This window comes from Puma concolor, chromosome A1 (assembly GCF_028749965.1).
Source record: "Puma concolor isolate L17-30 chromosome A1, mPumCon1.1.hap2, whole genome shotgun sequence".
NCBI lineage: Eukaryota > Metazoa > Chordata > Mammalia > Carnivora > Felidae > Puma > Puma concolor.
Window position 1 is genome coordinate 240,118,293 of NC_141667.1, and position 23,934 is coordinate 240,142,226.

At 43.8% G+C, this 23,934-nt stretch overlaps 1 protein-coding gene across 1 annotated transcript in view; it reads left to right on the top strand.

Moving 5' to 3' along the window:
- MICU2 (mitochondrial calcium uptake 2) overlaps positions 1-15,501 on the top strand; it is a 143,538-nt gene extending 128,037 nt beyond the window's left edge. Inside the window, exons 9-12 of the mRNA XM_025924896.2 lie at positions 6,029-6,200; positions 11,523-11,631; positions 12,097-12,254; positions 14,847-15,501. Coding sequence (XP_025780681.1) covers positions 6,029-6,200; positions 11,523-11,631; positions 12,097-12,254; positions 14,847-14,951 — 544 coding nt within the window. The 3' untranslated portion in view covers positions 14,952-15,501. The remainder of the gene's footprint in view (positions 1-6,028; positions 6,201-11,522; positions 11,632-12,096; positions 12,255-14,846) is intronic.
- The last annotated feature ends 8,433 nt before the right edge of the window (positions 15,502-23,934 follow it).

Sequence of the window (23,934 nt, forward strand, 5' to 3'; positions counted from 1 at the left end):
GGCCGCCGCCGGGTGTGTGTGTGGAGCCGGTGAACAATGTGATACCTGTTCACTGAGACGGAACACGAGTAGGAACAAGCTCAGCAAGGAAGGTGATGCATGCAGGGTAGACATGCTCAGGGGGAGCAGAAGGCAGATTGCAGTGGGGCAAGGAGTGAGGGAGGGGTAAGAGTGACCACAGCACAGGAAGTGGGGGGCAGGAGGGGGGGAGGGGTAAGAGTGACCACAGCACAGGAAGTGGGGGGCAGGAGGCGAGGAGGGGGGAGGGGTAAGAGTGACCACAGCACAGGAAGTGGGGGGCAGGAGGGGGGGAGGGGTAAGGGTGTCCACAGCACAGGAAGTGGGGGGCAGGAGGCGAGGAGGGGGGAGGGGTAAGAGTGACCACAGCACAGGAAGTGGGGGGCAGGAGGGGGGGAGGGGGGAGGGGTAAGAGTGACCACAGCAGAGGAGGGGGGGGCAGGAGGCGAGGAGGGGGGAGGGGTAAGAGTGACCATAGCAGAGGAAGTGGGGGGCAGGAGCTGAGGAGTGAGGGAGGGGTAAGAGTGACCACAGCACAGGAAGTGGGGGGCAGGAGGGGGGGAGGGGTAAGGGTGACCACAGCACAGGAAGTGGGGGGCAGGAGGCGAGGAGGGGGGAGGGGTAAGAGTGACCACAGCAGAGGGGGGGGGGCAGGAGGCGAGGAGGGGGGAGGGGTAAGAGTGACCATAGCAGAGGAAGTGGGGGGCAGGAGCTGAGGAGTGAGGGAGGGGTAAGAGTGACCACAGCACAGGAAGTGGGGGGCGGGAGGGGGGGAGGGGTAAGGGTGACCACAGCACAGGAAGTGGGGGGCAGGAGGCGAGGAGGGGGGAGGGGTAAGAGTGACCACAGCAGAGGGGGGGGGCAGGAGGCGAGGAGGGGGGAGGGGTAAGGGTGACCACAGCACAGGAAGTGGGGGGCAGGAGGCGAGGAGGGGGGAGGGGTAAGAGTGACCACAGCAGAGGAGGGGGGGGCAGGAGGCGAGGAGGGGGGAGGGGTAAGAGTGACCATAGCAGAGGAAGTGGGGGGCAGGAGCTGAGGAGTGAGGGAGGGGTAAGAGTGACCACAGCACAGGAAGTGGGGGGCAGGAGGGGGGGAGGGGTAAGGGTGACCACAGCACAGGAAGTGGGGGGCAGGAGGGGGGGAGGGGTAAGGGTGACCACAGCACAGGAAGTGGGGGGCAGGAGGCAAGGAGGGGGGAGGGGTAAGGGTGACCACAGCAGAGGAGGGGGGGGCAGGAGGCGAGGAGGGGGGAGGGGTAAGAGTGACCACAGCAGAGGAGGGGGGGGCAGGAGGCGAGGAGGGGGGAGGGGTAAGGGTGACCACAGCAGAGGAGGGGGGGGCAGGAGGCGAGGAGGGGGGAGGGGTAAGAGTGACCACAGCAGAGGAGGGGGGGGCAGGAGGCGAGGAGGGGGGAGGGGTAAGGGTGACCACAGCAGAGGAGGGGGGGGCAGGAGGCGAGGAGGGGGGAGGGGTAAGGGTGACCACAGCACAGGAAGTGGGGGGCAGGAGGCGAGGAGGGGGGAGGGGTAAGAGTGACCACAGCAGAGGAGGGGGGGGCAGGAGGCGAGGAGGGGGGAGGGGTAAGAGTGACCACAGCACAGGAAGTGGGGGGCAGGAGGCGAGGAGGGGGGAGGGGTAAGAGTGACCATAGCAGAGGAGGGGGGGGCAGGAGCAGGAGGGGAACGTAAGAGGTTTCCACACGTGTTTGAACGAAGATGTAAAGAGGGAAGGACTGAATGCAGGAGTGAATGGGAGTCAGCAGAGCAGCAAGGCCCCTGAGGAGGAAGAAAATAGAGGAAAATAGAGGTGGAATTCAGAGCGCAGGTAGATAAATCCGCCGTCAGCGGGAAAGGGACTCCTCCTGTCACTGGGACAGAAAGGAGACGGGGATGAGTGTTGTTACATCCCTGGAGTGACAGCCAGAAAGTGAGAGAGTTTCCTACGCAGCGACCTCTGGTTGCTCTGGGAACTGGGGGCAAGCCATGTGCTGAAGACAAGTAGCCATGGGATAGATTTGTCGAGAACGAACGCAAGTTGAGATGGCCACTGTGTGAAAGAACGGAAGAGAGCCCTCTGGCCTAGCGGAAGGCTGTTGGCAGCGTCGAGGACCTGGTTACGGATGCAGACCATCCGTTTATGCCGGTAGCACTAGGCGCAGTTTCTGAGGGATTTTCTTCAAGGTGCCCCCGAAGAAGGCCTTCGACAGCCCGAGGAAGCCGAGGGCTTGGAGTCTGGGCTTGAGTGACGATGAAAAGGGAGGTGGTTACCTGCAGCCTCAGTGCCGTCCCGCGGCTGACTGCTGAGTGCTTCCAGGCGCCTGGCACTTGTCTGGGTATTTCACGTGTATTATTCCAGCGGTCCTTGGAAAGCGAGGCAGGGGTTGGATGAGATTCATAAGGGACTCCGTCCAGGGTTATATATCTTAGAAATTGAAGACATGAGGTCCAGACCCAGGTTTCTCTTTAAGGGCTTCAGTAGCCACAAAGTTTCTAAAAGGAGTAGTCCCACAGTTCCCTGGCAGGTGGTTGGGTGCGTTGAATGGGATTTCAAGGAGCTGGTGCTAGACCAGGTGACCGAAGGGACAGAGCCATATTAAGTAGACACTACCACATGTCGAGAGAAACGTATCAGTTAACGAGGGAGCATGTGGATAAATCTGTGATTTGTTGGGGCGCCTGGGTGGCTCAGTCGGTTGGGCGTCCGACTTCCGCTCAGGTCGTGATCTCACAGCTTGTGGGTTTGAGCCCCGCGTCGGGCTCCGTGCTGACAGCTCGGAGCCTGGAGCCCGCTTCAGGTTCTGTGTCTCTTTCTCTCCCTCTGCCTCTACCTCGCTCATATTCTATCTCTCTCAAAAACAAATAAACATTTAAAAACTTTTTAAAAAAAGAAATGTTGGGGCGCCTGGGTGGCGCAGTCGGTTAAGCGTCCGACTTCAGCCAGGTCACGATCTCGCGGTCCGGGAGTTCGAGCCCCGCGTCAGGCTCTGGGCTGATGGCTCAGAGCCTGGAGCCTGTTTCTGATTCTGTGTCTCCCTCTCTCTCTGCCCCTCCCCCGTTCATGCTCTGTCTCTCTCTGTCCCAAAAATAAATAAACGTTGAAAAAAAAAAAATTAAATAAAATAAATAAATAAATAAAAATAAAAAAAGAAATGTTATTGCCTGTATCCCCGAATAGAGCTTTCATACATTCAAAGATGTCTATAAGCAGTGTTGTGCCAATAAATACACGTGACAGTCTGCTCTCAGGAAGAACAGCCTGATTTGTAGCATTTGGTCATAAGTAATGTAAGTACTCCACCAGGCCAATTTCAAGCTGCCATACATGAAATACAGGTGGGAAAACGTGTGTAGACAATTCTCAGAGCTGGCGTGAGCCAGCTCCAGCGCCCCATGACCTAAAGAATTTTTAAAAATTTTTTAATGTTTTATTTTTGAGAGAGAGACAACGCACGAGGGAGAGAGAGAGACAGTGGGGGAGGGGCAGAGAGGGAGGGAGATGCAGAATCCAAAGCAGGCTCCAGGCTCTGAGATGTCCGCACAGAGCCCCACGCGGGGCTCTAACTCACGGACCGCGAGATCATGACCTGAGCCGAAGTCGGACTCTCAACCGACTGAGCCACCCACCCATGACCCAAAAAATTTTTTAAAAAATCAGGTAAGAAAAATTTTTTTTTCCCAATGTTCCCACTTAATCCACTAATTTATAAACTGTTTAACTTGTTCAGAATTTATCTGGAGACTTTATATAGTATGAATTCTTCAATTCATGCATTTAAGTCCAGTATCACGTTCCATATTTTCAAGTCATAACAAGATCTATAATTTTAGAGTTAGGAAAGATGGCTATCCTAAAATATACTTTTGTTCTTCAAAAGTAACGTAATGAGCGAGGTGCCCGGCTGGCTCAGTCAGTGGAGAACGCAACTCTTGATCTCAGGGTTGTTCGAGCCCCACGCTGAGTGTAGGGATGACTTAAAAATAAAATCTTCAAAAAACAAAACAAAACAAGTGTAATTAGTAAGATGAAAGTAGCTGAAGCCAAACAATGTGTAGTTTAACAGCAGTTAAATTTTTTAACGATCCTAATAAGTTGAATGTCATCACAATATACAATATAATAAAACTCAGTAAAACAGAGAACAAGGTATATCAGCAAAAGGTTTTGTTGATGTGTTAGCCCCCACTGGAAATGCTTCAAGTGGTAGATAAAATTCTGCCTTGACCCGGAAAAACATGGCATTGATAAATCTGTGTCTCCAGTACATTCAGAAACTGTTGCAGGTAACAGACTCTTACCTATCACACAGATAGAAGCCTAAAATCAAACGCCCCCATGCTTTTAAGGTTTATGGGATGAGCGTAGAACCGAAAGCAAGTCGTTGTTTACCAGTGACTGTTTTTCTCCCATTGAACTGGAATAGACCTGTTTTTTACCCCATGTATAATTCCATTAAATTGTGGCACGACAGTACATTTCTTTTAACATGTAAAAAGGTGAATAAAGCAATCTTCAACGTATTAAAACACATGGAGATTATACTTTTCACATCACTTAGTTTATAAATAAATCAAGTGCAGTGGTTTTGAGTTCTTGTTCAAAGAGAATATTTTTTTAATCTGATATCCTTTCAACTTGTACTTTTCTAGGGAGCTGTTGATGAGAGTTTGCTCAAAGTGCCATGTTTTTATTTTAAAAAGAATGTTGAGTCATATATTCACATGTTATTGTCCAAATGATTATAAATATTTTTAAGTAAATCTAAGCTTTTGATGTAAAGCCATTGATTACTTGATCAACTTGGGTATCCAAAAATATTAGGAACCATTAATTATGATTAACATTCTTTTTTTTTTTTTTTTAACATTTATTTATTATTGAGAGACAGAGACAGAGCATGAGCAGGAGAGGGGCAGAGAGGGAGAGACACAGAATCCAAAGCAGGCTCCAGGCTCTGAGCTGTCAGGACAGAGCCCGACACGGGGCTTGAACTCATGAACTGCGAGATCGTGACCTGAGCCGAAGCCGGACGCCCAACTGACTGAGCCACCCAGGCGCCCCTAATTATGATTAACATTCTAAAGGCAGTAACCCAAGTGAATTTTAAGTTTCTCTGATCTTGATAATTTTTCTACATTGGAAAAAAAAACTGTTGGGGCGCCTGGGTGGCGCAGTCGGTTAAGCGTCCGACTTCAGCCAGGTCACGATCTCGCGGTCCGTGAGTTCGAGCCCCGCATCAGGCTCTGGGCTGATGGCTCAGAGCCTGGAGCCTGTTTCCGATTCTGTGTCTCCCTCTCTCTCTGCCCCTCCCCCGTTCATGCTCTGTCTCTCTCTGTCCCAAAAATAAATAAACGTTGAAAAAAAAAAAATTTAAAAAAAAAAAAAAAGAAAAAAAAACTGTTACAGATGCATCAGAGCAACATTTTACATAATTTTTATAAATCTCTATCAGAAGTAGGTTACCAAGTATAAGTTGCACAAACAAATTGAGTATAGAGTGTGACAAATTGGAGCAAGTATTGGACTTAAGCAGCTTCTCTGGGGGCACCTGGGTGGCTCAGTCGGTTAAGCGTCCAACTTCCGCTCAGGTCATGATCCCACAGTACATGAGTTTGAGCCCCACGTCCGGCTGTCGGCTGTCCGTGCAGATCCTGCTTCGGATCCTTCTGTCTCCCTGTCTCCCTGCCTCTTCTCCACTCATGCTCTCTCTCTTTCAAAAATAAACATTTAAAAAAAAAAAAAAAAAAAGAGTTCCTGGAAATGAAGAGGAAAGCTCTTGAGAAAGACAGTGGTGCATGCCAAAAGTTAGAACAAATAAATTTTTTTTTAAATCAGCTTCTCTTCATCTTCTGCTCCCCACACCCCTTTCACCACACTAATGCTTTGTTTGATCCAGCATGTCAAGAGGCCAGCCGCCCCGTGGGTACCGCCGGAGGTGCCTCGCGGGCCTACTGACAATATTAAAATCGAATGCCACTGGTTCCTGACATCAAGTTTATATTTTAACACTTAGATTTATGGAGAATTTACAAACAGAAGTCCAAGAAATGGAATTCCTTCAGTTTTCTAAAGGTTTGAGTTTCATGAGAAAAGAAGACTTTGCAGAATGGCTACTTTTTTTCACTAACACTGAAAATAAAGACATCTATTGGAAAAACGTAAGAGAGAAGTTGTCAGCAGGAGAGGTTCGTATGCCTTTTTATTATGCTTTTGGTAAAGATGAAATCATGTTAAAAACATTTATATAATTAAATAAAGTAACTTTCAGAGTAACCCAAACCATGTTACTCTCTTATTTGAGTGTAAAATCAAGGTGAGAAATGGTGTTTACATTTTCTTATGAATGAATTCCTGCCCAGATGGAATCAGTATTCCAAACAGGAGTTTTGCATTTCCGGTAAAGTCAGTAATAACAATGTCCACTGTCACCACTGTTGTTCTGGAAGTCTCAGCCCGTACCAATTAACAGAATAAAAGAGTATGAACCTTTGGAAGGAGGGACAGTTGGCTTTGTTTGCATAGATGTGATTCTATGCCTAGAGAACCCAAGAGAATCACACTGAAAAGCTATTAGAAACAGCAAAAATTCAGTGAAGTGCCTGTTACAATGCTAGTATGTTAGCAGTAGCTGCCCTGTGTGCAAATTACAGGTTAGAAAAGGTAATGGCAGGGGCACCTGGTGGCTCAGTCGATTAATCCTGATGTCAGCTCAGGTCATGATCTCACTTGTTCGTGAAATCGAGCCCCACATTGGGCTCTGCACTGACAGCGTGGAGGCTGCTTGGGATTCTCTCCCTCTCCCTCCCTCTCCCTCTCTCTCTCTGCCCCTCCCACATTCTCCCTCTCTCACTCTCAAAATAAATAAGTAAACATTAAAAAAAAAAAAAAGAAAATGTAATGGCATAAATGTGTATATATACACTTTTTTTTAATGTTTATGTGTATGTTTATATATATGTATATTAAGTAATGATTGCCAAACTATTGATAATGATTAATATACTGTTGTAAGATTTGAAGTGATTTTTTACTTTATATATTGCTTTTACTTTATTGTTCCAAAACATAATATTGGAGTGGGCATATGTTTTTATATAATTTTTTCATTTTTTTTTTTAATGTTTATGTATTTTTGAGAGAGACAGAGAGTAAGCAGGGGAGGGGCAGAAAAGAGAGGGAGACACAGAATCCAAAGCAGGCTCCGGGCTCTGAGCTGTCAGCACAGAGCCCGACACGGGGCTCAAACTCACGAACCGTGAGATCATGAGCTGTGCTAAAGTGGGAGGCTTAACCGACTGAGCCACCCAGGCGCCCCTATATAATTTTTTAAAGCTATTTCTATAGTTAGGGAAAAGATAATAAAGTATAATTAAGATCTCATTTGTAATTGAAATAGAAACACATAAAATTAAAAATGAATTTAACAAGAAATACGTGAAAATGAAACTTTAAAGTCTTGATAGATATAAAAGAAAACTTGCCTAATTATAGCGCTGTCTCCTATTATTGAATGGGAAGTCTTAGTATTATAGATGTAGCACTTGTCCCTTGGAGTCATCTGTAAATGTAACGCTTATACTGGAACAGCCTGGGTCTGCTGCAGTTCTAAAACTGCCGTGCTGTCCCCGTGGCCAACGTAAGGAAGATCTCTTTCTCAGCCGTGCTACATTTCCACTGTGGGCTGCCAGGCGCCTCTGCCCACTCAGTTGCTCAGGGACCCAGACTCTTCAAGCTCTGCCACCTTGGAGCTTTACCGGCTGGAAAAAACATCATCTTCAGAGGCCGTGGCAGGAAAAGAGGAGTGAGTACATTCCAGCAATTAAGTGTCTTGGCCTAGAAACATCACACTTGGCTACCGGCCAGACTAATCACATGACCCCACATAGCTGCAAAGAAGCAGAAAGGTGTAATCTTTCCTATGTGCAGGAACCAAAAAGTATTGGTGGACAGTAATGGGTTTCAATAAAAATGTCATCAGATTGTCATGAGTGAACTAGACAGGCCGTAAAAGTTTCTATGAAAAGAATGCTGCAGGGACAAGAGATATCCAGGAAATCTCTGTAACTTCTCCTGTTTTGCTATGAACCTGAAATGGCTTTTAAAAAATTAAGTCATTGGGGTGCCTGGGTGGCTCAGTATGTCAAGTGTCCGACTTCAGCTCAGGTCATGATCTTGCCGTTCTGAGTTCAAGCCCCGCATCGGGCTCTGTGCTGACAGCTCAACCTACTTAGAATTCTGTGTCTCTCGCTCTCTCTGCCCTTCTCCCACTCACACCCTGCCTCTCTTTTTCTCAAAAATGAATAAATGTTTTAAAATTTTTAAATAATAAAAATTTTTAAAATAAAATAAAAAATTAAGTCTTTAAAAAAAGAATATTGAGATATTAAAATATATTACCAAATATTGATAACTAGAACAGCCTGTTACAATGAATTTGACAGACCTATCAATTGAACAGAATATAAAGTCCAAAACTAGACCCAAATACACATGGAAATCTAGTATATGTGAATTCATATTGTAAATTAGCTGGGTAAAAGAGGAATTATTAATAAATGGCATTAGGTTAATTGACTGGCCATCTGAGGGAGAAATGAACGTAAATCTCTGCCTCACTCCTTACTCTAAAATTCCAGATAGATCTAAGAATTAAATGTTACAGGGGAAAATGAAACTGAGTATGTAGAGAAGGAAACTTGGAAACAATCCTCTCAGAGTAGGGTATGCATATTTCTCTAGGCAAAACTCAGAAGCTTTCAAGGAAAAGTTGATGAAATTGCTGTCTAAAAGTTAAAAATTCTGTTGCTTTCCCCTCATCCCCCTCAAAACTAGGATCAAAGTCAAAAGAAAAAAATTAACAAATTGGGGGGAGGGAAGAAATATTGGCATCATATGTAATGGGCCCATTTCTTTAATTTATCATGAGATCTTTAAAAATCAAGAACTTTGGGGCGCCTGGGTGGCGCAGTCGGTTAAGCGTCCGACTTCAGCCAGGTCACGATCTCGCGGTCCGTGAGTTCGAGCCCCGCGTCAGGCTCTGGGCTGATGGCTCAGAGCCTGGAGCCTGTTTCCGATTCTGTGTCTCCCTCTCTCTCTGCCCCTCCCCGGTCATGCTCTGTCTCTCTCTGTCCCAAAAATGAATAAACGTTGAAAAAAAAAAATTTTTAAAATCAAGAACTTTGAAAGGTCTTAAATTTTGCCCTATTTAATGTATAAAGGGATCCTAAAAACCAATGTGTTAATAAATGTAAAGTATCTGAGATTTTATCTATTTGGAAGTTAGCCTGTACCATTTCATGGATGCTGACCGAAGATACAAGACTATTGGGTCAGAGACAAAGAACATTATTATTCATAGCATAGCAACAGCATGAGCATCATGTTTGTGTCAGTCCTCTGTCACCTCCCAAGTCCCATGGGGACCATGCTGAGTACCCTGTGGATGCTGCCCACACACATAGCCAAGAAAGCTCATCTTCAGGAATCTGAATCTTTTATAATGGGCAGTAAGCAAAACTGTGCTCTACTTCCAAAGCAGACATCGTCAATATTCTAGGCTGTTCGCTATACAAATGCCCTTAGAAAGATAGTCTGGAATAATGAAGTAGTTGGAGCTTCTCTTTGAAAGATGTGCAGAAACGTGAGAGACCCATGGAGACCTGTCTCTCAGCAGTAAGCCACATAAAGCTCATTAAAAATCTAGGCAGAGGACATAAAAAAGACACAAGAATAAAAATCCACAAATCACCAATAAGAACAGAAGAGAAAAGTGTTTAAACTTCATTCACAGTTAAAGACCTACAGATTCAAACATTGATGGCATGCTATTTTTCACCTATCAGTAAAGGAAAAATCAGAAGGTTGCACCGAGTGGCGGCTTTGAGATTACGATACAGAGGAACGGCCACTCTTCTGCTAATAAGATGTATTCTTAAGAGTACAAAGTGTAGAAATGTGTGAAGAGGACACTCCCACTGTGTAAAACAGGGGTGTGTGTATGCTCTTTTATACGAGTAGAATATTTCTGGAAGCATACGCAAAGAATTGGTAACAGTGCTTTACCTCTGGGAAAGGGAACTGGAGGTCAAAGGAGGGAAAAAGACTTTTTGTTTTTTATCCATTCTAGAATTTGTTTTTTTACCATGTGTATATGTTACCTCTTCAAAGACTTAACTAAATTTTAAAAGTAAAAATTCCATGAATTTACCAAGGCTGTGGGCAGTGAAACTTGAATAAGACCACCACCTGTATGCAGAGGACATGATCCTGAAGGTGCCTACAAAAGGAACCTTTTATATATATATATATATATATATATATATATATATATATATATATATATATATTCAGAGAGCGAGCGAGTGTGAGCAGGGGAGCGGGCAGAGGGAGAGAGAGAGGGAATCTCAAGCAGGCTCCCTGCTCAGCATGGAGCCTCACGTAGGGCTCCATTCCATGACCCTGGGATCATGACCTCAGCTGAAATCAAGAGTTGGACGCTCAACCGACTGAGCCACACAGGTGCCCCGAGAAACTTTTTTTTTTAGGCAGGGAAGAATTTACTTTCAAATTAACAGTTTTCATACTTTGTTTACTTTTTCAGTGGAAAAACTAGTTTTTCTAACTTATTTCTGTTTTGTTTTTATGGGCAGAGGTTTTGAAGTTAGGAACCAAGGTTCAAATCCTGATTGTTCCACTTGGTAGATCTTGAGCAAATTACTTCCTTCCTGAAAGGTTACTTCGCTAAGGCTTGGAGAGGCTAAGACCATGTACACAGTAAATGGCAGAACTGGAATTAAAGCACAGCTTTTCTGTCTCCAAAACCCAGTGCTCTTACTCCGTGCTGTGTCCACGGATAAAGCAGAAAAGCAAGGAGGCAGAGCACTTAATGGGGTATTAGTTTCCTCAGCCTGCCGTAACAAAATGCCACAGGCCGGATGGCTCAAACAACCCATTCATTTTCTCACAACTCTGGAGCCCGAAGTCCAAGATCAAGGTGCCGGCAGGTTGGTTTTTGGTGAGGCCTCTCCTCCCAGCTTGCAGGCCACCACAGCCTTCTCACCCTGTCCTCACGAGGCCTGTCGTCTGTGCTTACGTGCGGAGTGAGCGTGCGCTGCTGTCCCCTTCTCTTATCGGGACATCGGTGCTATCAGAGTGGGGTCCTACCCTTGTGACCTCATGTAGCCTTAATTGCTTCCCTAAAGGTCCTGTCTCCAAGTACAGTTACGTTGGGTGTTTGGGTTTCAGCCTGTGGATCTGGCGGAGACAATTCGGTCTGTGACACAGGGCCACCCCAGTTCTCGCCCTGCGCGATCCAGGAGACGCCTTGCACACAGTGTGCAGTCTGCACAACCATGCACGGTGGCCCTGCCCATCTTTTTAATAGACTTTCTTGGAAGGCCATAAAAGTTCACAAGCTTTATGATAGAAACAGGACTTACGCTTCTGCTTATATTCTAAGATCAGTTTTACAAAATCGTAACTAACACTCACTTTTGTTATTTTATTAGAGTATTAGTTTGGATGAGTTCAAGTCCTTTTGTCATTTTGCCACCCACCTAGAAGATTTTGCTATTGCCATGCAAATGTTTAGTTTAGCTCACCGTCCTGTCAGACTGGGTAAGTTACGTGACTTCGTTTAATTTTTATCATCTACAAATAACATCACTCTGTTCTTCAACTAGAACATACCAGTCAAGGAGCCAATTACCAGTGAAACAGTTGATTAGCCTTTTAATTAATTCAGTGTGGTTACTCTAGACTTACAAGGACTCTCACATTTAACAATTACGTTATTTGCTTTTACTTTCTTATTTCCTAAAAAGGAAAAGGGAATATTTAAATATGTTCTTTAGAACATTGATTAAATTAAAATAGGCTGCCTCTCTTTCAGTTACTTTCAAGACATTTCTCAGCCAAATGTATTATTTCAACATATCCTTAATGAGTATTTTTTGTTTTGTTTTACTTCCCTGATAATGAACATTGAGACTTAATTTTGCTTCTCAAATAATAAAATTTAGGTTAATTCCACTTAGACTATTTCACACAGTTGATGAGTTGTTTTATGTTTTCTTTTTTCAGCGGAGTTTAAGAGGGCCGTGAAAGTAGCAACAGGGCAGGAACTCTCAAACAATATTTTGGACACCGTGTTCAAGATCTTTGATGTGGATGGTGATGAATGTCTTAGTCATGGAGAGTTTCTTGGGGTGTTAAAAAACAGGATGCATCGAGGCTTATGGGTAAAGATTTTGAGTTTTTAATAACTACATGTTTACATGTAATTAAATGAATGGCATTACACCTAGAATTTGGGCGATGCGTGTGTGGTCGTAAATGGAGGTTTTATCATGTGTAAAGAGATTATAAGCCATGATCACAAACTGAGATGTCTCCTTCAGATGGGATCCAGTATTTTCCTTTGCTTTTTTTTTTTTTTTAATCTGAATCTAATCAGAAACTGCTATTCAGAAATCATTTTACTTTGGGCTCTGTAGTTAGACACACCTAAATTCAAGTCCCAGCTCTGTCACCAGCTGCCTAATCTTGCAGAGCCACTTAACTTTTCAGAGCCTCCCATTCCTCATCTGTACAATGAGGAAACTAATAGAATCTACCAGAAAACAATGTTGTAAGAATTAAGCGTAAAATACTTGGGATAGTGCCTGAGACAGTTGAAGTAAATGTTAGCCATTGTTATTGTATTCAGACTCTTCACAAATTAGTCTATAATTGTGGGACAAATAAAACTCAAAATTTTGTTTAAATTGGAATCTGCTTAGAAGCACCATCATAAGGGTAGTATGCTAAGCGAAATTAGAGAAAGACAAATATCATATGACTTCACTCATATGAGGACTTTAAGAGATAAAACAGATGAACATAAGGGAAGGGGAAGAAAAATAATATAAAAACAGGGAGGGGGACAAAACAAAAGAGGCTCATAAATGTGGAGAACAAACTGAGGGTTGCTGGAGGGGTTGGGGGGGGTGGTGAGCGAAGTGGGGGAGGGGCACTAAGGAATCTACTCCTGAAATCATTGTTGCACTATATTCTAACTAATTTGGATGTAAATCAAAAAGTAAATAAATTATTAATTAAAAAAAAGAAGCACCCTCATAAAAGCAGTCTGCAGGTTGAAAACAAGGGTGGAAAGAAAACTGTATGGTAAGAGGCAGTTCAGCCAGAAGAAAGGAGAGAATGAGGGAGAGAATGTGGTGGATTCATGAACAGCCCCCTTCATTTACTCCTCGGAAAAGCACATCATTTTCCTGCTACCCACATTATTAATGGAAAATGAGTAAATATGATTTCTGTTAGCAAATGTGTCTCACAAGCTTTGTGGGCATCCAGCATCTCATCGTGAATAATCCTGTCCCTGAAAATGAAACCAGCCTTTGCAGTAACGATTTAATATACCCACGAGCCTCTGCCATTTCTCGAAGACATTAAATAGAGCTGTAAATCGATCAGGAAAAGAATAGATATAAAATCTAAAAGAGGGACACCTGGGTGGCTCAGTCTGTTAAGCGTTTGACTCTTGATTTCGGCTCAGGTCATGACCTCACCAGTTTGTGAATTGGAGCCCCGAGTCAGGCTGCACCCTGATAGCTGATAGCGCAGAGCCTGCTCGGGATTCTCTCTCTCCCTCCCTCTCTGGCCCTCCCCCACTTGTGCACGCATGCTCTCTCCCTCTCTCTCTCTCAAATAAATAAACTTTTTAAATAAATCTAAAACTTTAGCAGGGCACCGGTGTGGCTTAGTTGGTTTAGTTTCCAACTCTTGATTTCGGCCCAAGTTGTGATCTCACCGTCGTGAGATAGAGCCCCTTGTCGGGCTCCGCGCTGGGCATGAAGCCGGCTTAAGACTCTCTCTCCCTCTCTCTCTCTTTCTCTCTCTCTCTGCCCCTCTCCTGCTCACACATGCTAGCTTGCTCACTCGTTCGCTCTCTCTAAAAAAAAGTTTCAGCTGGCAGATTTGCTTCCATTTGGGAGATACCCAGCAACGCTGTCCTCCTGTGCTCACCAAGGATACAAATGTTTGTTAACCTTTACTTTCTTCTTTAACAGAGGAATAATACTCATAGAACTTTTTAATTCACAGAGCACTTAGGTGAATTATAGTCTTTTTTCTTAAAGCCTCTTATAAAATATGTTGTTTCTTTTTAACTTGGGTAGGTTTAAATCAGAGTTTTAGGCTTATAATTTATATTCCACATAGCTAAATAAAGTTCACCATAAAAAGGAAAACATTATAAAATATTATAAAGCATCATGAAATAATTACATTTTTTAAAACCAGTATATGAGGGGCGCCTGGGTGGCGCAGTCGGTTAAGCATCCGACTTCAGCTCAGGTCACAATCTCGCGGGTCCGTGAGTTCGAGCCCCGCGTCGGGCTCTGGGCTGATGGCTCAGAGCCTGGAGCCTGTTTCCGATTCTGTGTCTCCCTCTCTCTCTGCCCCTCCCCCGTTCATGCTCTGTCTCTCTCTGTCCCAAAAATAAATAAACGTTGAAAAAAAAATTTTTTTTTTAAATAATAAAACCAATATATGAAAGAAATTGCCCACAATCTTCATTATCTTCTAACGGAAGAGGCTCCATTCACGTGCACTTAGCCTCCACTCTTGAGTCACCCAAGGCTGTTCTTACACCTCGTTCACGTTTTATCCTTTACCCCGTCCTATGTACAGTTTTGTTGGAATCCTCTTTCACAACGTAATCCGTCTCAGGGACTCTCTGGAGGCACGTGGGAAATAAGTGGTAACAGAGCTCGCATGAAATCGTGTTTAACCTTGAAGAGAATGATCTCTTTACTTTCACTTTGTGTTAACAGGTACCACAGCAGCAGAGTATACAAGAATACTGGAAATGTGTGAAAAGAGAAAGCATTAAAGGAGTAAAAGAGGTCTGGAAACAAGCCGGAAGAGGTCTCTTTTAGAAAAAGATCATACGGGAATTACATTGCTCCGAATGTCAGAATTTGGAATTGTTTTTTAAGTACTAGATGTTTGTCTTCTGGAGTCTTCACTGATTTGCTTTGTAATATAAAGACGCCTTGTATTTATTTCCTGATTCAGTAATTTCTTGATAAAATTTCATTAAAGAACTTAGTAAATACAGGTACTGGATTCTGTCAGAGGGCCTAGAATTGAAGTCATGCTTTATACTTTGATAAGATTGAAAACCTCATTGTTCACTGATTTCTTAGACACGGTAGTAAAACATCTCTTTGGAAGGGTGTCACTTAGTAATTACAGAAAAAAATAATTGACACACAAGGCTAAGATCAAGGCCAGGAGTCCTGGTGTTCCCAGTAGCACAAATTCAGTTAAGAACATTTCAGATTTTCTTGTCTGCGTCTCATATCTCATAAGCTTCTTGTACATTTTATTTCAGTTAGCTGTATATTAATTGTCCTAAAAATAATGTGTAAATTTCAATATCATGTGTGGAAACCAAATAAAGTATTTACACAGATACAAAAATTACATTTTTAATGTGTTTTTTAGAACTTTTTTATAAATATAAATACTCTCATCCTTGCCAACCACATTAGTTCGGGTTCTTAAAAACTAGCATAATCGGGGGAGCCCCTGGCTGGCTCGGTCAGTGGAGCAAGCAAGACTCTTGATCCTGGGTCTGTGGGTTCAAGCCCCACACTGGACGTAGATGTCATTTAAAATAAAATTTAAAAAAAAACAAACTATAGTATTTTTGGGAGAATCTTGAACACAAGATCGGGGTCTCATGGCATATATTGGGTTGTGGGTAAATGTTTAAAATGGCACTAAAAATTAATTGGCATTAAATATAAAATGCTGTTGTAAGTAAAATGGCATTTTTAAACACAATAAGTGAAAATTACTTAAAAAAATTTTTTTAATGTGTATTCGTTTTTGAGAGACAGCATGAGCAGGGGAGGGGGAGAGAGAGAGGGAGACACAGAATGTGAAGCAGGCTCCAGGCTCCGAGCTGTCAGCACAGAGCCGAACGCAGGAAATTTGTATTTTAAAAATAAGCTACTTAAATAAGAATATTGCAAATCTTTGAAACATGTTTCGGGGTGCCTGGGTGGCTCAGTCAGTTAAGTGTTCGACTCGATTTCAGCTTGGGTCCTAATCCCACTCTCATGAAATTGAGCCGGGCGTCGGGCTCCAAGCCGAGTGCAGAGCCTGCTGAAGAGTCTCTCTCTCCCTCTCTCTGCCTCACCCCTCCATTTCTCTTTCTGTCTCTCTCTAAAATTAAACAAACAAAAAAAAGTTTTAAAAATAGTAATAATAATAAATAACTAAAACATGTTCCATTCCCTGGTTAAATGGCTGATTCTGAGACCAGAGCAGGGAAAGTACAAGATGAGCCTGGAAGTAAGAGATAATAGTGAGGATGTCCCAAATGTAGCAAAAAGGCAAGAGCGACTTGAAGGGGCTCCCCCTGGCCGAATCCGTACAATTTGAGTATCAAAGTAATTAATGTCAGCAATGGATCGTAACCTACTAAGAATCCGTGAGGCCAACAGGCGGAGAAGCAGGGGGATCCATACGTCTGGCGTCTCTCAAACAAAGAAGTGCCAAAGCCAAAGGCCTTTGAACACCAGAGCCTGGGAGGAAACGAGTCTGAATCTACCAGGAAGAAAATGGGAAAGCAGGAAAAAAGAGAGGTGCGTAACTGCGAGCTGGGGGAGACAAAAGGCCGCGCGGGCGAGGAGGGGAGGGACCCCATTCTCCGGAGGGACGAAGGGAAGAGAAAGAGTGGCCAGGACAGTGCAGGACCTTATCCGGACAGGAGACAGGCCTCGGACTGAGACAGAGGGATCCGATCTCTGCCTGGGAGGCTTTCTTCGGACTGGGGCCCGCTCCCTGTTGGCGCACCTGGGGAGGAGGGGAGCCAGGGGCCTGGGTGCGGGGGTAGGTCAGGGGCTCAGTCCGCAGCTGGAGAAAGCGGTTCCCTGCCTGGAGGGCTGCGCGATAGCACAGAACCCGCCTGCGTCCCCCCCCCCCACCTCCACCCCCCCACCCTCCTACCCCACCCCCACCCCCACCCCCGTGCAGTGGCTGGGCCAAGGGTGCAGTCTGCAGGAGGAAAAGGCCGCCGTGTCCCTGGAGTCCGCCACCCCGGGGCTCGCAGGGCCAAGGGCAGCGGCTCTCCGTCTGCAGTAGGAGAAGGCGGTCGTCCCTGAAGTGCGGCGGCAGAGACGAAGCCACCAGGACCACACGTGGCCACGACGAGAGGCGCTTCCCCAGCGCCAGAGCGCACGGAGCGGGACTTGGAATCCTAGCCAAGCGCAGGGTCAGGGGTGTTGGCGGAGAGAGAAGGACACCCCCCCCCCCCCCCCGCCCCGGCCACGTCTGCGCCCCTGGCACAGTGAGGACGACTCAAACGGAGGCCACCGGGTGGGCTCTGTGGAGAAGAGACTGGGGGCTCACCCTTCCCCCCTCCCCCCAAGGAGGGGACTCAGGGATCACCACCCCTGGGCCCATACTGGAGGTGGGGCCAGATTACGCCCAGCCACGCCCCTTTGCCCTGGGCAACTGCGTATCCGCCGGAGCAGCACCGACCCTGCGGACAGCTCCGCCCCACGAGCGCTGCAGCGTTGCCTGGATTGACTTTGGTCAACTCTGGATGAGTAGATATATTCTCCCCCCCACCCCCAACCCCGCCCCATTTCTCCTCCTCATCTCCTCCCTCCCCTAGGCTGGTCACTCTGGTCATCGGTCTCTCTAAACAGGCATAGTTAATCCATTGTCTTGCACATGTTCTACACCTCCTTCTTTACACTCCTTTCTCTCTCTCTGGAATTATCAAGCCATATAGTTGCTCTGAGTAACTTTCTCTTTGTTTCATGTTCCCTGCCTCCTTTATTTTCCTTTCTCTCTCTCATGATTAAGCCTTTTAGTCTCTCAGCCTGGTCAATGTTTATTTTTTTCTCCCCCCTGTCATTTCTCTCTTTGTACTCTTCCATCAGCACCGCCCCCACCCTCTTCTCTACTTGTAGTCAGTGTTTTTTGGGTTTTTGGTTTTAGTCTTTAGGTTTTTGTTTTTCTTTGTGTCATTTATGTGTTTGCGTGTTTTTGTCTCCTGTTTGTCTATCTGTTTTCCTTTCCAGGGCTACTCCAAGGAACAAATCAAAGCACACCTGGTGGAGGGTCCAAACTGTCACTACGAGTAGGGTAATAAAATAAACTCACAACAGAGAGCAAGTAACAATCGCCGAAAAAACACCTGCTGAAGGGCCAGGCCCTGGACAGTGCATGACCCTCCTTTAATACAGCAGTGCTCGCAGGTGCAGAGCACACAACAAGCGTTTAAAACACATGAGGGACAGAAAACTAGCCAAAAGGACGAAACGGAAGAATTCTCCTCAAAAGAAACTCCAGGAAGTAGCAGTAGCTAACAAGTAAATCAAAACCAATTTAAGCAATATAATGGAACAAGAATTTAGAATAATAGTCATAAAATTAATTGCTGGGCTTCAAAACAAACATAGAGGACAGCAGAGAATCTATTGCTGCAGAGATCAAGGGACTGAAAAATAATCATGAATTAAAAAATTCTATAAATGAGGTGCAAAATAAAATGGAGGCGGCCACAGCACAGATTGAAGACGCAGAGCGGAGAATATGTGAGGTAGAAGATAAAATTATGGAAAAAGAGGAAGCTGAGAAACAGAGAAAAAAAATCCAGGAGTATGAGGGGAGAATCGGAGAACTAAGTGATGCAATCAAACACAACAATATCCGTATAATAGGAATTCCAGAAGAGTAAGAGAGAGAGAAAGGGGCTGAAGATGTACTTGAACAAATCATAGCTGAGAACTTCCCTGATCTGGGGAAGGAAATAGGCATTGAAATCCAAGAGGCACAGAGAACTCCCTTCAGACGTAACTTGAATCGATCCTGCATGACATATCATAGTGAAACTGGCAAAATACAAGGATAAAGAGAAAATTCTGAAAGCAGCTAGGGATAAACAGGCTCTAACCTACAAAGGGAGACCCGTAAGACTAGTGGCAGACCTATCTACTGAAACTTGGCAGGCCAGAAAGGAATGGCAGCAAATCTTCCATGTGATAAACAGAAAAAATGTGCAGCCGAGAATCCTTTATCCAGCAAGTCTGTCATTCAGAATAGAAGGAGAGAGAAAGATTTTCCCAAACAAAAGTTGAAGGGATTCATCACCACTAAACCAGTCCTACAAGAGATCCTAAGGGGGACTTTGTGAGTGAAATGTTGCAAGGACCACAAAGTACCAGAGACATCACTACAAGCATGAAACCTACAGACATCACAATGACTCTAAACCCATATCTTTCAATAATAACACTGAATGTAAACGGACTAAATGCTCCAACCAAAAGACATAGGGTATCAGAATGGATAAAAAAACAAGACCCATCTATTTGCTGTCCAAAAGAGACTCATTTTAGACCTGAGGACACCTTCAGATTGAAAGTGAGGGGATGGAGAACTATCTATCATGCTACTGGAAGTCAAAAGAAAGCTGGAGTAGCCATACTTATATCAGACAAACTAGACTTTAAATTAAAGGCTGTAACAAGAGATGAAGAAGGGCAATATATAATAATTACAGGGTCTACCCATCAGGAAGAGCTAACAATTATAAATGCCTATGTATCGAATATGGGAGCCCCCAAATATATAAAACAATTAATCACAAACATAAGCAACCTTATTGATAAGAATGTGGTAATTGCAGGGGACCTTAATACTCCACTTACAACAATGGATAGATCATCTAGACACAGGACCAATAAAGAAAAAAGGGCCCTGAATGATACATTGGATCAGATGGACTTGACAGATATATTTACCACTCTGTATCCCAAAGCAACAGAATATACTTTCTTCTCGAGTGCACATGGAACATTCTCCAAGATAGATCATATACTGGGTCACAAAACAGCCCTTCATAAGTTTACAAGAATTGAAATCATACCATGCATACTTTCAGACCACAATGCTATGAAGCTTGAAATCAACCACAGAAAAAAGTCTGGAAAACCTCCAAAAACATGGAGGTTAAAGAACACCCTACTAACGAATGAGTGGGTCAACCAGGCAATTAGAGAAGAAATTAAAAGATATATGGAAACAAATGAAAATGAAAATACAACAATCCGAATGCTTTGGGATGCAGCGAAGGCAGTCCTGAGAGGAAAATACATTGCAATCCAGGCCTATCTCAAGAAACAAGAAAAATCCCAAATACAAAATCTAACAGCACACCTAAAGGAACTAGAAGCAGAACAGCAAAGACAACCCAAGCCCAGCAGAAGAAGAGAAATAATAAAGATCAGAGCAGAAATAAACAATATAGAATTAAAAAAAAAAAAACCGTAGAACAGATCAATGAAACCAAGAGTTGGTTTTTTGAAAAAATAAACAACATTGATAAACCTCTAGCCAGGCTTCTCAAAAAGAAAAGGGAGAGGACCCAAATAGATAAAATCAGGAATGAAAAGGGAATTATTACAACCAATGCCTCAGAAATATGAGCAATTATCAAGGAATACTACGAAAAATTATATGCCAACACACTGGACAACCTGGAAGAAATGGACAAATTCCTAAGCACCTACACACTTCCAAAACTCAAACAGGAAGAAACAGAAAATTTGAACACACTCATAACCAGTGAAGAAATTGAATCAGTTATCAAAAATCTCCCAACAAATAAGAGTCCAGGACCAGATGGCTTCCCAGGGGAGTTCTACCAGACGTTTAAAACAGAGATAATACCTATCCTTCTCAAGCTGTTCCAAAAAATAGAAAGGGAAGGAAAACTTCCAGACTCATTCTATGCAGCCAGCATTACTTTGATTCCCAAACCAGACAGAGACCGAGCAAAAAAAGAGAACTACAGGCCAATATCCCTGATGAATATGGATGCAAAAATTCTCAACAAGATACTAGCAAATCTAATTCAACAGCTTATAAAAAGAATTATTCACCATGATCAAGTGGGATTCATTCGTGGGCTGCAGGGCTGGTTCAACATTTGCAAATCAATCAATGTGATACATCACAGTAATAAAAGGATAAGAACCATATGATCCTGTCAATGCAGAAAAAGCATTTGACAAAATTCAGCATTGTTTCTTAATAAAAACCCTTGAGAAAATTGGGATAGAAGGAGCATACTTAAACATCATAAAAGCCATTTATGAAAAGCCCACAGCTAACATCATCCTCAATGGGAAAAAACTGAGAGCTTTCCCCCTGAGATGAGGAACACGACAGGGATGTCCACTCTCACCACGGTGTTTAACATAGCGTTGGAAGTTCTAGCATCAGCAATCAGACAACAAAAGGAAATTTGTCAAAGGCATCCAAATTGGCAAAGATGAAGTCAAGCTTTCACTTTTTGCAGATGACATATTATAGCTGGAAAACCCAATAGACTCCACCAAAAGGCTGCTAGAACTGATACATGAATTCAGCAAAGTCGCAGGATACAAAATTAATGTACAGAAATCAGTTGCATTTTTATAAACTAATAATGAAGCAACAGAAAGACAAATAAAGAAACTGATCCCATTCATAATTGCACCAAGAATCAAAATACCTAGGAATAAACCTAACCAAAGATGTAAAAGATCTGTAGGCTGATAACTATATAATGCTTATGAAGGAAATTGAAGAAGATACAAAGAGATGGAAAAACATTCCATGCTCATGGATTGGAAGAATAAATATTATTAAAATACTTAACAAAGTATTAACAATACTACCCAAAGCAATCTACACATTCAGTGCAATCAAAATTGCACCAGCATTCTTCTCAAAGCTAGAACAAGCAATCCTAAAATTTGTATGGAACCACAAAAGACCCCGAATAGCCAAAGTAATTTTGAAGAAGACCAAAGCAGGAGGCATCACAATCCCAGACTTTAACCTCTCCTACAAAGCTGTAATCATCAAGACAGCATGGTATTGGCACAAAAACAGACACATAGACCAATGGAATAGACTAGAGACTCCAGAATTGGACCCACAAAAGTATGGCCAACTAATCTTTGACAAAGCAGGAAAGAATATCCAATGGAAAAGAGACAGTCTCTTTAGCAAATGGTGCTGGGAGAACTGGACAGCAACATGCAGAAGAATGAAACTAGACCACTTTCTTACACCATTCACAAAAATAAACTCAAAATGGATAAAGGACCTGAATGTAAGACAGGAAACCATCAAAACCCTAGAGGAGAAAGCAGGAAAAAACCTGTCTGACCTCAGCCGCAGTAATTTCTTACTCAACACATCTCCAAAGGCAAGGGAATTAAAAGCAAAACTGAGCTATCGGGACCTCACCAAAGATAAAAAGCTTCTGCACTGCAAAGGAAATGATCAGCAAAGCTAAAAGGCAACCGACAAAATGGGAAAAGATATTTGCAAATGACATATCGGACAAAGGGTTAGTATCCAAGATCTATAAAGAACTCACCAAACTCCACACCCGAAAAACAAATAATCCAGTGAGGAAATGGAGAGAAGACATGAATAGACACTTTTCTAAAGAAGACATCCAGATGGCCAACTGACACATGAAATGATGCTCAACGTCACTCCTCATCAGGGAAATACAAATCAAAACCGCACTAAGATACCACTTCATGCTGGTCAGAATGCTAAAATGAACAAATCAGGAGACTATAGATGCTGGAGAGGATGTGGAGAAACGGGAACCCTCTTGCACTGTTGGTGGGAATGCAAACTGGTGCAGCCGCTCTGGAAAACAGTGTGGAGGTCCTCAAAAAATTAAAAATAGATCTACCCTATGACCCAGCAATAGCACTGCTAGGAATTTACCCAAGGGATACAGGAGTACTAATGCATAGGGGCACTTGTACCCCAATGCTTATAGCAGCACTTTCAACAATAGCCAAATTATGGAAAGAGCCTAAATGTCCATCAACTGACGAATGGATAAAGAAGTTGTGGCTTATACATACAATGGAATACTACTTGGCAATGAGAAAGAATGAAATCTGGCCATTTGCAGCAACGTGGATGGAACTGGAGGGTATTATGCTGAGTGAAATAAGTCAGTCAGAGAAAGACAGATGCCATATGTTTTCACTCATATGTGGATCCTGAGAAACTTAACAGAAGTCCATGGGGGAGGGGAAGGGAAAAAAAGTTACCAACAGAGAGAGAGGGAGGCAAACCATAAGAGACTCTTAAATACGGAGAACAAACTGAGGGTGGATGGGTGGTGGGACGGAGGGCGGGGTGGGTGATGGGCATTGAGGAGGGCACTTGTTGGGACGAGCACTGGGTGTTGTATGGAAGCCAATTTGACAATAAATTATATTAAAAATAAATAATCCATGAGCTTACACTGATAACTGACTGACTGATTAATGGGACAAGAGAAACCCCTCCCTTTCCAGCTGTCAAATGATAAGGCCTTGAAATACGCCAGCCTGCTAAGTGGGAGACTCGTGTGATTTAATGCTTGAGAATGACAAGGGGTGAAAACTTTTTGTGCAATTATTATAAAAAAACACTTATTTTGCTGCTGATTAGGAAACAAACTTGTTCTCATTTTAGAAATAACTAATTCTTGTATTTCTCTATTGTAGAGCCAAACCAAGAGAAAGGAGAAACGGTACAAATGGAGAATGTGCATCCGCCATCATTTCCTCTGTTAGCCACAAAAATACTGTCTGATTCTCTCCTACCTGTCTGCTCACTTGTACTTAGGGGTATAAAAACCAAAAACTAGGATAGTTTCTGGGGTCTTCAGAGTCTCAACTTTTCCAGCCCCTCCCCTGGTGCTGACCCCCTTGGCTACTTTCCACACCATCCCATGACTACCCTGCTCCCACCCCATAAAACCCTTGGCCTTTCCCCACACAGGCCACGTGCTTTTCATTGTCACGTTTCCCCACCCCCACGCCTTTA